At 35.1% G+C, this 15033-nt stretch overlaps 1 protein-coding gene and 1 pseudogene across 4 annotated transcripts; one reads left to right on the forward strand and one right to left on the reverse strand.

The window, feature by feature from the left end:
- Positions 1–3508: 3508 nt before the first annotated feature.
- On the forward strand, positions 3509–7590 carry LOC110025088. 4 transcript variants are annotated; one of them, XM_020725358.1, is made up of 11 exons: positions 3509–3624; positions 3714–3943; positions 4429–4533; positions 4630–4746; positions 4831–5181; positions 5265–5629; positions 5702–5801; positions 6029–6088; positions 6178–6261; positions 6598–6714; positions 7144–7589. In XM_020725358.1, the coding sequence occupies exons 2-11, from the start codon at positions 3872–3874 to the stop codon at positions 7441–7443; spliced, it is 1671 nt and encodes a 556-aa protein (XP_020581017.1). In that variant the 5' UTR covers positions 3509–3624; positions 3714–3871; the 3' UTR covers positions 7444–7589. The 4 variants fall into 4 exon arrangements, with proteins under 4 accessions (XP_020581017.1, XP_020581016.1, XP_020581018.1 ...); XM_020725357.1 differs by having other exon boundaries at positions 3509–3943; XM_020725359.1 differs by having other exon boundaries at positions 3511–3931; positions 7144–7588.
- A 3417-nt stretch (positions 7591–11007) lies between these two features.
- The window catches only part of LOC110025001, a 13928-nt pseudogene continuing 9902 nt past the window's right edge, over positions 11008–15033 (reverse strand).

Raw genomic sequence — 15033 nt, forward strand, 5'->3', positions numbered from 1 at the left:
CATACCATCTTACACATAATTAAAAAAAGGTGTATTTCACTTTTTCTAAGTTAAAATGGTCATATTTTTTTATGTGATATGTACATAAATATAAAAAGAATAATTTATGTGTTAGTTATGTAAATACACAGATATTGGGTGGTATGTATGTAAATGCTCCTTAAAATTCATAGGTCATATTAGAGGAACAATTAGAAAATTAATTTATTAAACATAAAAAATTAAAAATAATTTTAACATGCACAAAAAGAAATGAATATTAATATTGATGAATTAAAATAGAGGATATAAATAATCTAAGATGAAAATAAATAAAAAATCTTCAACTAAATTTTCGAGATATAATTAACAATTAAAATTGATGTAAATATAAATAAATAAATAAATGAACTTATTATATATATAAATCTCAAATAGTTAAGTCTAATAATGAATTTTCAAAATTAAACTATCCAACCGGATCAACAAAGATCGATCAGCCCATGAACAGGGAAACAAGCGAGGGCATTTCTGTCATAACATTAAGCTACGGAAGATGAAAAAATAAGGCACACAGAAAAGCAACACGCACGTTAATTCATGATGCCCCGCGTGGCACGGACGCGTGCTGACCTATATCACTCTCTGACGCGCCATAATAGATCTTTTGCAAACTGTGTTGCGAGATATATCAGTTGAGAAGTATATAAAAGTAAATACTCCTCCTTGCACTTCTCTATCCCGAGGAAATCGAAGAAGAACACCAAAAAGGTCTGTCGTGATTTCTCAACCCAAGGAGAGCCATCCGAAACTTTTATCACGAACAAGAAGCGGGAATGGGCGTAGGCGGGAATAGTTCCGCGATCGAGCGGGAGCTGGAGGAGTCGTGACCTTTCGCGACAAAGGAGACATAGCAGTTCCCGAATCGCTGGCAGAAGCGGGAGTCGGGAGCGGGAGAAGGAGGCATAGATCGGGCCAACTTAACAATCTCCCACTTGGAGACCGATACACATGCTACAACATCTCCTTCCTCAAATTAATCTCCTCCACTGTGGCGTCGCCCTTTTCTTCAAACATGTATCCTCCATCATGAATCCTCCAACTTGAATCCTCCACCTTTGCAACTTAATACGCTGTCTTTACTCCAGAAGACCAACTGAAGTTGTGCACAACTTCAGTTTCTCAAGGGTAACACCCTCAGTCAACATATCAACAGGCCCCACATAGCTTTGCACCTCCAAGCTATTTCATGTGTCACTCTTGTCTCTGCTAACAACTCCCACTACATGGGCAACATTCTGCCTCTGCTGAAAGTCTTTTTCAACAAGTCTAGCTTTGTACCTCTTACTGACATCATGCTTAGTCTTGACCTGGTACACCCACTTGTTGTGCAATGTCTTCTTTCCTGGTTGAAGTTCTGTCAGCTCCCACTTGCTCAAACTTTCATCTTGCAAGATTTCTTCATAGCTCTGTGGTTCTTCAATATGTATGTGGAACAATCGGAACGGGTGCCCCGAATCTACTTTCCTTTTCACTTCCATCACTGCCCTACACTGTGGCATCTGGTAGATTTCTTACCACATTTAAAGCCACTGAATCCAATATCAAGTCTTCAACAGAACTATGAACTGCCAACAATAGTGCATCCTATGATTTTTTAGATATCACATTTGTGTTATCATTCTTCATCTTCTTATGATTCTTGCAGTTTTTCTTTATGTGGTCATTCTTGCCACAATTTCAATAGATTGTCTGCTTACTAAACTTTGATTTTGATCTCCCTATACTTGAGTTCTTGTGATGCCATCTCTCTCTGAAATCCACATTCAGTGTCGAACTCGAACCTGAGACCTCACCAAAATCTTTCATGCGAACTTCTTCGGCCAAAATCAAATTACGAATATCATTGTATTTCAGTTTAGATTTACCTGCAGAACTGCTAACTTCTATCCTCATAGCTTCCCAACTATCTGACAATGAAGCCAACATGATCAGTGCACATATCTCATCACAAAATCAATTTTCTCAGACGACAATTGATTTGTGATAGTATTGAAATCATTCCGGTGTTGAGCAACAGAAACACCTTCTGTCATCTTCAAATTGAATAACTTATTCATCAAGTGCACATTGTTATTCGCCGATGATTTTTCTTTCATACCTGATAAGACTATCATGAGATATACAGTCGTCCTTTCCTTGACAACGATGTGTGCAACGGACCACGATAGGGTCAATCAAATAACCCCTAGAACTTGTCGATCCAAAAAATTCTATTAAACCCCATTCATCCTTTCAGGTCTTTTCCCAAATAACGGAATATGAAGTTTCTTCATATAAAGTTTCTTCATATAGAGATAGTCACCTATCTGCATTATCCAAATAACCAAAATCTGTGTCATCAAACTTCTCGATCCCTGAAACCTTCACTTCATATGCAACCATCATTCTTCCTCAGATCCGAACAAAGCCCTCAGATCCGAACAAAGCCTCAGATCCGAACAAAGCTTTGATATCAGTTTTTTCAAGATATATCAGTTGTGGTGATATATAAAATAAAGTAGAAGAACGATCTTCGAAGCGAAAAATGGAACGAGATAATTCACACCAGAAAAGAACAACACAGCGGAACACGCAGATTTACGTGGTTCGGCAAATTGTCTACGTCCACGGAGTTGCAAAGGATTTTAATACTTGAGGAATTTACATTAGTCGATCACCTCGACTTACAAGAGGAATCTCTCACTCTTCGTTGCTTTCTCTCTTCTTCTCTCTCTTTTCTTCTCTCTCTACACTCAGATACACCGAGATACACCGAAGAAAACTCTACACCGAGATACACCGAAGAAGACAAACTTACAAGAGAAATAAACTTAATTTCTCTTCTTCTACAAGCCACCAAGAAGAAGATTGGCCTAGGGAGAACAATCTTCTTCTTCTTCCTTTACCGCAAGTAACTACTCGTCATTGCACTTCTCTTCTACTGCCCCGTGAAAACCTTCCTCTATCTTGAGGAAACAGAAGAAGAACACCAAAAAGGTCTGTCGTGACTTCTCAACCCAAGGAGAGCCATCCGAAGCTTTTATCATGAACAGGAAGAGGGAACGGGCGTAGGCGGGAACAGTTCCACGATTGAGCAAGAGCAGAAGGAGTCGTGACCTTTCACGACAACGGAGCGGGCCGAAGCGAAGCTTCGCTTCCCGACAGAGCGGATCGCAAATCGCCGGCGGCAGCCGGAGTGAGTCGGGAGTCGGGAGCGGGAGAAGGAGGCGTGGATCGGGCTCCAACTTAACAAGCTGGACTATCGGTCCGCTACTTCACGATGAGCCCACGTTTATTGGGCCGAGCCGGCCCGACCGCAAAATTGCAGTGAAGATGAGATTTATGCGAATTAAATATGATATTGTAATTTTCTAGTAATATTATTTTAATATCAATAAAATATCATCAAAATATTACATATGGTATTGCACCCAATACGAGCTATATATTATTAGAATGGCACGTAGAACTACTCCCCACTCCATATGAAAATAATTCTTGCAATCTACACTCACGATGCGTGATTCAATATTTTCATGTGTTGTAGAGAGAAGCATTCATTATTTTCTTGTGTTTCTTTCCCGCTCTGAGAAAGAAACAGAGGTTCTCTTATGGCTTCGATTTCAGCACTAGTATATTTTTTATGGAAATAACTAGCTCATATTTACACTGAAGTTATTTGAATGGCTCAGCTCATCTTCTCGGCTTCAGCGTCCTGTATTTATAATACTGTAACGGCCCTGCAACTTTTTCGCTTTTGGTTCGGAGAGAGGAAGAGCTGTCTCTGCTTCGAATAAAGAAAGCAGGTTAGAGGGGAAGGTCAAGGACTCTGTGCAAGGAAGGGGAGGAGATGAACACTAGAATGCGGACGGCAGTGCAGGCCATGAAAGCTTGCCCGAAGCTCGACAAAGTAAACTTCTTTGTACGAATCGCATTATGAGAATGCTTTCATCTGGATTTTGATGCCCTTGCATGCGTAAAGTTGTCTCCTTTGTCGAAATTCGTGATGCCTTTGTGGGTTTGCGGATTGGGAATTGAAGGTTTAATGGTGATGGATTCAATGTTGAAAAGTTGGATGCTGTCGTTTGATTAGTAGTGGAGTGCCTCTGTTTGTTTTTTGTTCGAGGTTTTCCATGGAATCGATTGATTTGGTGTTATTTTCCTTAAATGCGATATTTTTTTTTTCTGAAGGTTTTTGAATTGTTTGTTGGTTTCAGATCGAAATTTGGAATGGGTTCTTTGATTTCGATTGCCATCTCTTCTCCATTGGAGAATGAGAGTAATTCGGATGAGAATCCAATTGCGGTATCTTTAAAAAAAAAAAAAAATTTATTTTTATTTTGTATGCTTGCAATTAATCTTTATTGAATCATGCTTAATTTCCCTCTGAATCTCTGTTTGGCGAAGGAGATGGAGAAGGAGAAAACGAATGAGGTGGCTGAGGAAATCAAATTAAAAGAACCAGGAAAATGCCTGTCGAGGAGAGAGAGAAAGATTGCTTTGCAACAAGATGTAATTCTTCTTCGACTTGATTTCTCTCCTCTATCTTTCTCACTCTCTATACTTATATGTCTTCTTCCTTTGTTTTTAAATTTTCATAACTTGCAGGTTGATAAGCTGACAAAAAAACTCAGGCGTGAAGAGAATGTTCACAGAGCATTAAAGAGAGCTTTTACCAGACCCTTAGGTGCTCTCCCACGCCTCCCTCCCTATCTCCCTTCATATGTGAGTACATTTCACAGATTCATTCTCATTTTTATCTCATGAGATATTTATTCTGAATTATTACCATCTCCTCTGTATCTCAAGACACTCGAGCTTCTTGCTGAAGTAGCTGTGTTGGAGGAGGAGGTGATTCGGCTTGAAGAAAAGGTGGTAACTTTTCGACAAGATCTCTACCAAGAAGCCATTTTTATCTCTACTTCCAAAAACAAGAAGGAAACTGGATCGGATTCATTCTATGATCAATCAGAACAACAGAAAGCTCAATCTCGACTGAACGCTTCTGCGATCAGCACCACATCGCCGTCGCCATCAAAGCGGCGATCTTTGGACGGAAACCACCACCATTTTCCTTCCATCTATGTTGTTAAAGAGAACCGGCTTCCAAAGAAGCACGACTCTTCCCTGTCTGAAGAACATAGAGGAAAAGAGAACCAGGTTAAGTATTCATTAGATTCTTCTCTGGAGAATGATTTTCTGTACATATACAATCTAATTGTTACTCTAATCTCTCTTTCCAGCCAAAAAATCAAGCAGCTGATAAGGTAAGAAAAGTTCCCACCTTTCAGAATCCCTCTGATAAAAAGTCCTGTAAGGAACTCAGCGGACCAAACAAATTATCAGAGGAGATCTTGAGATGTCTCTTGAGTATTTTCTCAAGGATTAGCTTGGCGAAGAACGCAATGGCGATGGAGAGCGAGTTTTCTCCTTCTGTTTCAGCCTCTTCTGAAGGTTTAGGGATTCAAGGATCTCTAGATCCTTATAGTATTTGTTCACAATTTGGGAGAAGGGATGTAGGCCCATATCAACACCTCCATGAATTAGAAGCAAGCTCGATCGATCCAAATCTCATCTCAAACTCATTGTTTCTTACACAAAGATTGAAGTAAGTTTTGTGAGCTGAATTAGTTCATATTAACAGTGATACTGAGTTAATTGGGATTTAATTATGATTTAGATTACTGTTGAAGAAGCTCTCATCTGTGGATGTTTCTGAGCTTACTCATCAGCAGAAGCTTGCTTTCTGGATCAATATATACAATTCATGCATCATGAATGTAAGCTAAATACGCTTTCTGGTTTAATTCAGCTTGCTTTGACTGATTACATTTTACAGCAATTTTTTAATATTCTTTTTGAGGTTTGGTAAAATACTAGATTGTTAGAATTTGTGAACCGAAGTAAAACTTGGTACTTTTTTTGTATTTGTTTCGGTAGCTCGTCTTTTAGCTATTATTTTCCATAAACTAACAATATGATTCATAAAATTCATATAATTTGCCAGGCATTTTTAGAGAATGGTATACCCACAACTCCACAGATGGTTGTTGAGCAAATGCTTAAGGTACATTATTGCATTTTTACTCTTTATTCGTTGACACCCTTAAGAAGAAGAAAATCATTTAATCTATATTTATTTCTTATTTTATTCAGGCAATGGTAAATGTGGGGGGACACATACTCAGTGCAATGAACATTGAACACTTCATACTTAGATTGCCTTATTACTCAAAGCATGTGAGCATACTTCCTTTAGTTTTACTCGAAGGTTCGATTTTTTTTGGGGCATTTACATGCATACGGCTCAATTTTTATATATTTACATACCGAACACACAAATTTTTCTTTTTACATTGTTACCGCGCAAATCTTTCATATGACAAAAAATACCATAATTTTAACTTTTAAAATGTGAAATGCACCTTTTTCAAGCATAGAGAAGGAGATATGTATGTAAAAGTGAAGTTTAGGTTTTAAATATGTGACTACATAAGAAATTGAGGGGTATGAAGGTAAACGTTACTTTTTTAATCACTTTTAAGGCCAAATGATTTGTTTTGCATCCTTAAACAGTACTCTTTGGAGAGACTAAGAAGTGATGAGAAGACAAGAAGGGCAGTGTTCAGGTTAGATTGGCCCGAGCCATTGGTAACATTTGCTCTTTCTTGCGGAAGTTGGTCGTCACCAACCGTAAGTTTTCTGCCATTTCCTTACTTAAGAATACACAACAATATGCTATAAAGATGCTTTTGATGCTCTAATAAAGCTCCAATCAAAGAGCTTTAATTCAAAAGGTAAGGGGACTAATGTGACAAATTTATAAATTTTGTTACTAAAATGACATCATGTAAATAATCAAAGGGCTTATTTTGACACTTTACTCTTTATTTCGGTATACATTTCTTACTATTGTTGTTTACATTGATACAATTTAAAGAGTTTGTGGACTGAGCTGACATTTGTAGACTCTGTGACTAAAGTGATCCAATGTAAACAGACAAGACAAGGGCCTACTTTTGACGCTTCACTCTTTATTTGGCCATATATTTTGTACTAAATACTACAAATTTCTAAGATAAAAATGAAGCTATTGCAATCAGATCTGCTAAAATATGGCAGGTGAGAGTGTACACCGCAATGAATGTACAACACGAGTTAGAAGAAGCAAAAAAGGAATACCTACAAGCAGCAGTAGGGATATTGAAGCCAAACAGATTGGCCATACCCAAACTGCTGGATTGGTATCTGTTGGATTTCGCTGAGGATTTCGAGTCATTAATGGATTGGATCTGCTTCCAGCTTCCACCTGAACTCAGAACTGAAGCATTCGAATGCCTTCAGATGAGCAGGTTTGTGATTCCGCATGCAATACAGATTCTTCCTTATGAGTTCAGATTCAGATATCTCTTTGTTCCTTAGATTTTAACTCATTTCTCAGTTTAATATATAAGTCAAAAATGGTTGTTGTTCAGTTCTGTACAAATCTCTGAGACATAAATTGTTTGTGGGAATCTATAAAATGACTTGTTTCTTTTTTTCAAATAGTGTCAAGATCAATATAGAACTATGTATTTGCATACATACCACCTAATTGCAATGTATTTGCATAACTAACACATAAACTATGCTTTTTTTTTATGTATGGGGCATTTCCATACATACCAACCAATTCCTATGTATTGACAGATGTATAACTAAACTTTACCATTTACATTTATACCACCAAAATTCAAAGATATCACTTTTTTTACTCATGTGGATACCAATAACATATGAAAGTGAAAATTACATGCCTCTCCTTACAGTTGATTCATAAAAGCTGCAAAAACCCTAAAATCAAGCCTTGAAGAAGGAGATGGAAATCAAAGGGATTGGATAATTGGACCGATTGCATCAATCAAGCAAATCAGGTGGCCCACATGCCATGCCATTAAATAAACATACTCAAAAGAAGAGAATGTGGTCCATTGATGCTAGGGTTCTTATAAATTAGGGTTTGGTAGGTTGGGGGCTTTGCATGAATTGAGCTTTGGATCTCATTAATGGAATAGGCAATAGGTGTGTAGAGCAAATAAGGAATGGGATTCATGGACAGTGGAGTGGTTAGTGGCGACTCCCATCTGTTTATAGAAGGCAACTAAAAGGATTCTTTGATCCCCTTTTTTTATTCATGGATTTTGCCCTCAATTTTTCAATGAAATTATGTCACGTCACACGACGGACCCACTAAATAAATATATATATATATATATATTTTATTGAAGTCTTGATGTATTTTTTCATCATGTAATGTTTTTTTTCCAATTTTGATAGTTTTTAAACTTATTTTTACTATAGTAAAGGGTCTTTTATTTTATTTTGGGGGATTTAAATATATATCTAACAGCTAAAATTTGGTTTTTATATAATTTATACTACACAAATCTTTTATATCGCATCTAAAATGTTACTTTGTTAAATTAAAAAAAGTGAAATATTTCTTTACACACATAGGAAAGGTGATGTATATTATGTAAAAATTGAAGATTAGGGGTTAGATATGTAAATAAGTAGTTGCATTTTTTAATAGTATTTTTGGTCATGTTTTATGGCCATTTGATAAATATTTTAGTAAAAAAAAATATTAGAAATAAAGATAATGAACTAATTATAATTGTAGTATAAGATTGTGATTAATATGTTTTGTCATGGGAACAATCAGGCTTGTATGCTCACCATGCAGCTCGATCACCCGCCGATCAGCCCTTCCTTACACAGCTCCAACCTCCCACGCAATCTGGCATGCCTACACCGTCGTCGTACCCTATACCTCTCCACTGCTATGAAGACACCACCTCTCCATCCAACCCTCTCCCCAAGCCACACCCGTCGCACCCATGCCTGTTAGCCTCCCTCCCCACTAGCACAATCCCATCGATGCTCCAACTCTCCCAAGAACACCCCCGCCGATGGGCTGTTGTTGGAGAAACATGAGAGTAAAACCGAGAGGTGCAGCAGGGAAAGACGAAAACATTAACGAAAGTGTGAACATAAATTTATGTAGATTTATCTCCCTTTGAAGAATAAAATCATCTTAAATGAAAGCCAACACAAAGCATCACTATACGTTTCCAAGACAATTTTTTTGGAATCACATAACTACAACAAAAACTGTAATATATTTTATTTTATTTTATTAAAACATACTATGGTGATGCTTTCTATTCATATCAAAATTTACTCTTAAATGTTTTTTTTTTCTCTAATTTGACATATTGTGTGAACATGGTAGGCCTGTAGATCTCAGGAAAGTATTATTGGGCCATCAATTTGGCCCACTTTTAGGGGGGCTCATTTAGTTATAGTTTGCTTTAAGAAGAAATAATTATTGATCTTACTTTTCCCTCAATTTAGGGCATTCATAGAATCATAATGGAGTGTTGTATGGATCCATTTTAAAATTGATGAAACCAAACTGCAACCGAAATTCAAAATCCAAGAAATCAAACTAACCAAAATCGATCGGACCGAACTGAAATTTAATTCGATATATTAAGAATTACATATCTTATCTACATAATATCATTTTAATTTTATGAATCCTCAGTTGTAAAAATTTTTATTTTTTAAATTTATTGGACATGAAATTAATCACTCCTAATTAACATACATATCACATTACTCTTTTATTTTATTTATATAGTACAAAAAATTTCATATATTCAAACATAACACTTAATTTTTAGCAGCACATCGAAACACAACATTTAGAAATTACAATGCAACTATTCATGTTTAATTTTTTGACATTAAAGTGTTATAAACATAAATATAAAAATATTGTTAGTAGATATGTAAATACATAACATTCATGCGGTATGCATGTAAATTTTCCTAAATTTAAAAGATTTTTTTTTTTAGTAAAAGATTTTATATAAGATTTAAAGTTGAATGACAATGAAATAAAAAAAAGAGTATGTTAAAATAAAAAATATTTTTTAAAAAAAATTATAATATTTGACTTATGAGTGTGAAAATAAAATCAAAAGTTGTAGAAGATTTAATGATGTTTAAAATTAATGTTCGGCATTAATTACATCCAATCAACTGAAAAATTATAATTATTTTTAATATATAATTAAAACTTCAGGCCCTTAACGTTACTTGCTTTAGCCTTATTGGCGGTTTTTACATAGAGCATTAATTCTCACAATTAGAGGAGGTTTTCAGCACATAACAATAAATTCTAAATATATACATATGATATGTAGATATATACGTATTTATAAATATGTATGCATACACATGTATTTGTGTGTACGTATGTATGTTTGTGTGTGTCAATATGTATACATATATCTATGTGTGTAGATGTATCTATGTATGTATGTGTATATATCTATGTATTTGAATTCTATATATTGGAAAAAGTACCTAATTTTGTATTATAAAAAAAAAACTTGAGCATAAACCAAATAACTCACAAAGAATATAAGCAGGAAACTTGAAATTCAAAAGCAAGCAGCAGCAATTAAAAAAGAAATTTCAAAAAGGAAGCAGTAGCAATTCACCTTCAACGGCTAGAATTTTGAATTCATATTCATCTTCAAAATCACTCCGAATTTGACCCCCCAACAATTAAAGTGTATTGCATGGCTAAAACCATAATTGGAGAGGTTTCAAGCCGCAATCATAATCCTTCATCCAAAACTTTCAAATAGAAAAATATATGCATACATACCACTCAATTTCCATATATTTACATATCTAACATCTGAACTTTGATTTTTACCACCATATCTATGAATGAAAAGTTGTGATTCAATTTTTTGAAAGTTGGAAGGAATTTTTATATGACACGGAAGATTCTGGTGGCATAAATGTAAAAAAGTAAAGTTTTGGTGTTAGATATGCAGACATATAGGAATTGGGCGGTATGTATGTAAAGCCCCACAAAAGAAATAGTGATTCACCATGCTAATTAATGACAAGATGGTCTGAGCATTCTATAAAAGAATGGATAACAATTTAAGTGCATAATTGCAGTACAGTACAAATAATTTAGTTTTATCACAACAATCAGTCAAAATTTTCAAAGAATGTAAGAAATATAGTGCTGGTTTGTAAACTGTATTTTACACTGCCATCAATTTTCCGTTACTCACTAACCTGGAAACCAGTTGTAGAAGATTTGAGCTACTAACTCACCTGTTGCTGGAAACCATACATGGAGTAAGGACCATAAGCAGCGGCATACATGCCGGGATGCTGAAATGGCACGGCGTAGCCATATCCCCCATACATTTGTGCTCCATAGTACCCGCCGCTCCGCCGGTTCGGAGAATCCAATCTCAACTGTAAACAAAATTTGAGAAGAAACTTGTGGTGTTTAACAAAATGAGTTCATATTCCAACTAAACAAGAGATTAGAGGAATTTTTATATATGGCAAGAAATTTGTTTCAGTTAAGTTTAAGAAAAATAATACAAATATGATAAATAGACAACACATACAAATAAAGAGAAATTATCAAAATTTCCTGATGAATTTTTTGCAAGGACCATTTTAGTCCCAAAGTTTACAAAAGTGTCAACTTAATCCCCATATATTTTTAGTAAGAGATAAGATAGTCTACTTCAACCTCTATTTAAAGAGTACGGGGGTTAATTCGACACTTTTATAAACTTTGTGATTAAAATGACCACATGTGAACAGCCAATGGACCATTTTAACACTTCAGGTTTATAAAAAAAGATTAGAAAATTTATTATTCAAAGTCATGAAAGTATCGCAGCTATCTTGTTGAGGGGGAGGCAAAGAAACTGAGAATGGCATGAGACTTAAGAAAAAAGAATGCTAGAGTCACGCCTTCAAAATCCAACACTTAGTCTTGGAGAAAAAAAAAAAGAAAAGTTCAATAGAAAACTTTAATCTGTGATGCATAACATGCTCACAAAACATCCCAAATTGTAATTTTCTAATCACAAAATTAAACTCTCGTGCAAAACTCTAATATGCCGCGCTCTGATATATGGCCAAACCTTATTTCTCATAAGGAATATTCACGTACACACCAGTCAATGCCTACGTAAGTACATACATAACAACTAAACTTATGTTTTTACACATATGACATCTTAACTATACATGAAAACATGTACGTTTAAAATTAATAAATGATGTTAAAACAATTTTATTTTAACAAAATGCAACTTCTTTCTGAATTATTTACTTTTTTTTTTTTTTGCTTCGCTAAGGGGTATAATCTAGGAATAAGGTTCCTAATATTCGTACATCATTTTTTTAATGCTTTGTAATGAAATTTAAAGTTATATATTTTAGCAACCATCATAAATAAATTTCCTATAATATCTCAAACTTACAAAATAAATGCCATTTATTAAATTCATAAAAATTTCAAGGTGTACATTCCAAAAATACCCTCATTTTAATAATATCTATTGATTTTAACTTCAATGTTCGGTTCTGTTAATAATTTTGGTTCGTATTTTAAGACTCCAATGGCAAATCATTTTTTTTTATATAGTCTGGAACTAAAATGCACCCTCCCCCCCAAATAGTAAACAATTTTGGTCCTTTTCTCTCTCTCTCTCTCTCTCTCTCTCTCTCTCTCTCTCTCTATAATTAGAGCAATCCATGGATTCCTAAGAGGTCAACAATAATCACATGGCTAATGAGGTGACGTGGAGAGAATAAGGTGGAGAACTGATTCCAGAGGACAGAATCCCAGTAAAGTAAGATGGGATTGCAGGTTTTGATTTTACAGTAAGCAACATCAAATCTCTCGAATAATCAAACAGATGAAGTATATGATTTTTAAGAAAAACAGCAAGGCAGATCTAATAACTCGGTTTAAACATTAATTCATCATTTCAAGTTAGAAGAATGAGAATCCAAAGATGCCCTACCTGCTTATTTGCTGGATTGCGACCCCATGAAAGACGAGCAGTTTGCTTCCCTATAAGTGTTCCATTAAGTGCTTGCAGAGCAGATTCAGCATTGCTTCTGCCACAATAATTATGTCATGAGAACCATGATTCAATACATAACAAAATCTGATCTCTGATCAGCTTTCTGTCTCAGAAGTTTGTAGAGAAATTGAAGCTACCTTTGGACAAATTGTACAAAACCACATTGCTTCCCAGCCGGAACCTTTACAGAGGCAACATCACCATGTTTAGAAAAGATCTGTTTGAGCTCATCTTCACTAACATTTGGGTCAAGTCCTCCCACAAATACCTGAAAAGCAAAACAGATTAACCAAAACCTAATTATTGGAAAAGAATGCTTATAACGCCGCGTGTAAAAATTTGTGCTCACTGTTGTGTTAGTTGAATCTCCATCCGACTGGGATCCGTGAGCCGATGCACCACTATATCCTGAGGAACCTAGAACAACAAGACAGTGAAGTTTCACCATTTGGTGCTTTATGGCAAAATTATAACTCCTGGAGCCAAGATTCAGTATTACCAAGTATTATCTCAGAAATCTGTGACCATTGGTCCAATATTCTAAGACGAGCTTACATTTAGTATCTCATATTTCAAACCAAATACATTCATTGGACCCTAATTTAATGCTCAAATCCACATCATAACCAAAAATCTTCAAATGCACTAGAAGAGCTTGGGCACATGGAAGTAAACCTTATTTTTCAATTCCAGGACAAATAGATTTAAACAAATAAAGTCAATTGTCTTCAAAGAACAAGCTAACTCAAAAAATAATAATAAGAATTGACTGGTATTGTTTGTCAGCATATATAATTGTTCCCTTTTATTTTCAGATTTGGGATTCATTCATGCAGATTAAATAAACGATTTTTGTCTAAAACCTATACAGAAGGCATGAAAAACAGTTGAGAAGGGCAAGGATAATAAATATAGCCTCTTGAACTCAAATGTGTATGGAATGTGCTATGTTAATTACCACAGAGATTTATCATATTCATGAGGTCTATCTAAGTCTCTAAATGATCTAGGGATCCTATTTATATGATGATCAGAACATTGAATCATGGAAACATTAGAGAGATCATGTGCATGTAGATTTTAATGGACAGATTTCTCAAAAAAAAAATGTCGTCTTAAATCACACTGTTGAATTCAAAGAGGATGATTCCATGAGCCCATGGGCGCACATCATATTAAGAAGATTAACGCTCTGGAAACTAAATTGTTGGATCGATCTCACATTACAATAGCATAAGATTAGCATTTTCAATTTGATTGAATAAAATTCATATTTAAATTTAAAGTTAATTTAGAAAATTACTGCAAGAGTTGTTATTTATTTTAAACTCATATAGGTTTTTGATTATATATACAATTTTCCTATATTTGTGGAATCTGCTTAGGAAAAGACTATTTTATCCCATTGTAATCGCCTATTTTAACGCTTGATATTACACATAGAAAATGATGAGAAAACTAAAATTCTTCCCATGTTCCTTTCCTTCTCCACAAACCTCAGTTTTCAACAGTAGCAACTAAAGGAAGCCAACGCTCAACTACTGTAGTGGATGGCTACCCATTATTTATTCCAAGCGTGTCTATGAGTCTCCTCCAGCCTCTGTTCACCACTGCATTACTCTCTTAAAACCTTGTGTGCTGCTTGAACTGCTTGTTGTCCTTGCAAGAATTTATTGATGATGTCGCACAGATTGATATATTTTGTAGTTGTTTAGCTGGAAGTAACATTATGGTTTTGCAGCCGCCGATTTGTGATTGTTGTTGCACCGCTTATAATTTTTGTTTGTGGATTTTAAGTATCATAAGTAGGGTTGTCAAAACAGTTTGTTGTTTGCAAACAGTTCGTGTTCGGCTCGTTAAGAAGTTTGCGTTCAATTCGTTCGTTTGTGTTCGGTTCGGCTCGTTAACATTTTTTTTTGCACTCGATATCTAATACGAGTAGAACACGAACAAAGTTTTGTTTGTTCGTGTTCGGCTCGTTTTGACTTGAAAAAATTATATATATATATATATATATATGTATATATATGTATATATA

Source organism: Phalaenopsis equestris, unplaced genomic scaffold (genome assembly GCF_001263595.1).
Source record: "Phalaenopsis equestris unplaced genomic scaffold, ASM126359v1 Scaffold000287, whole genome shotgun sequence".
Taxonomy (NCBI): domain Eukaryota; kingdom Viridiplantae; phylum Streptophyta; class Magnoliopsida; order Asparagales; family Orchidaceae; genus Phalaenopsis; species Phalaenopsis equestris.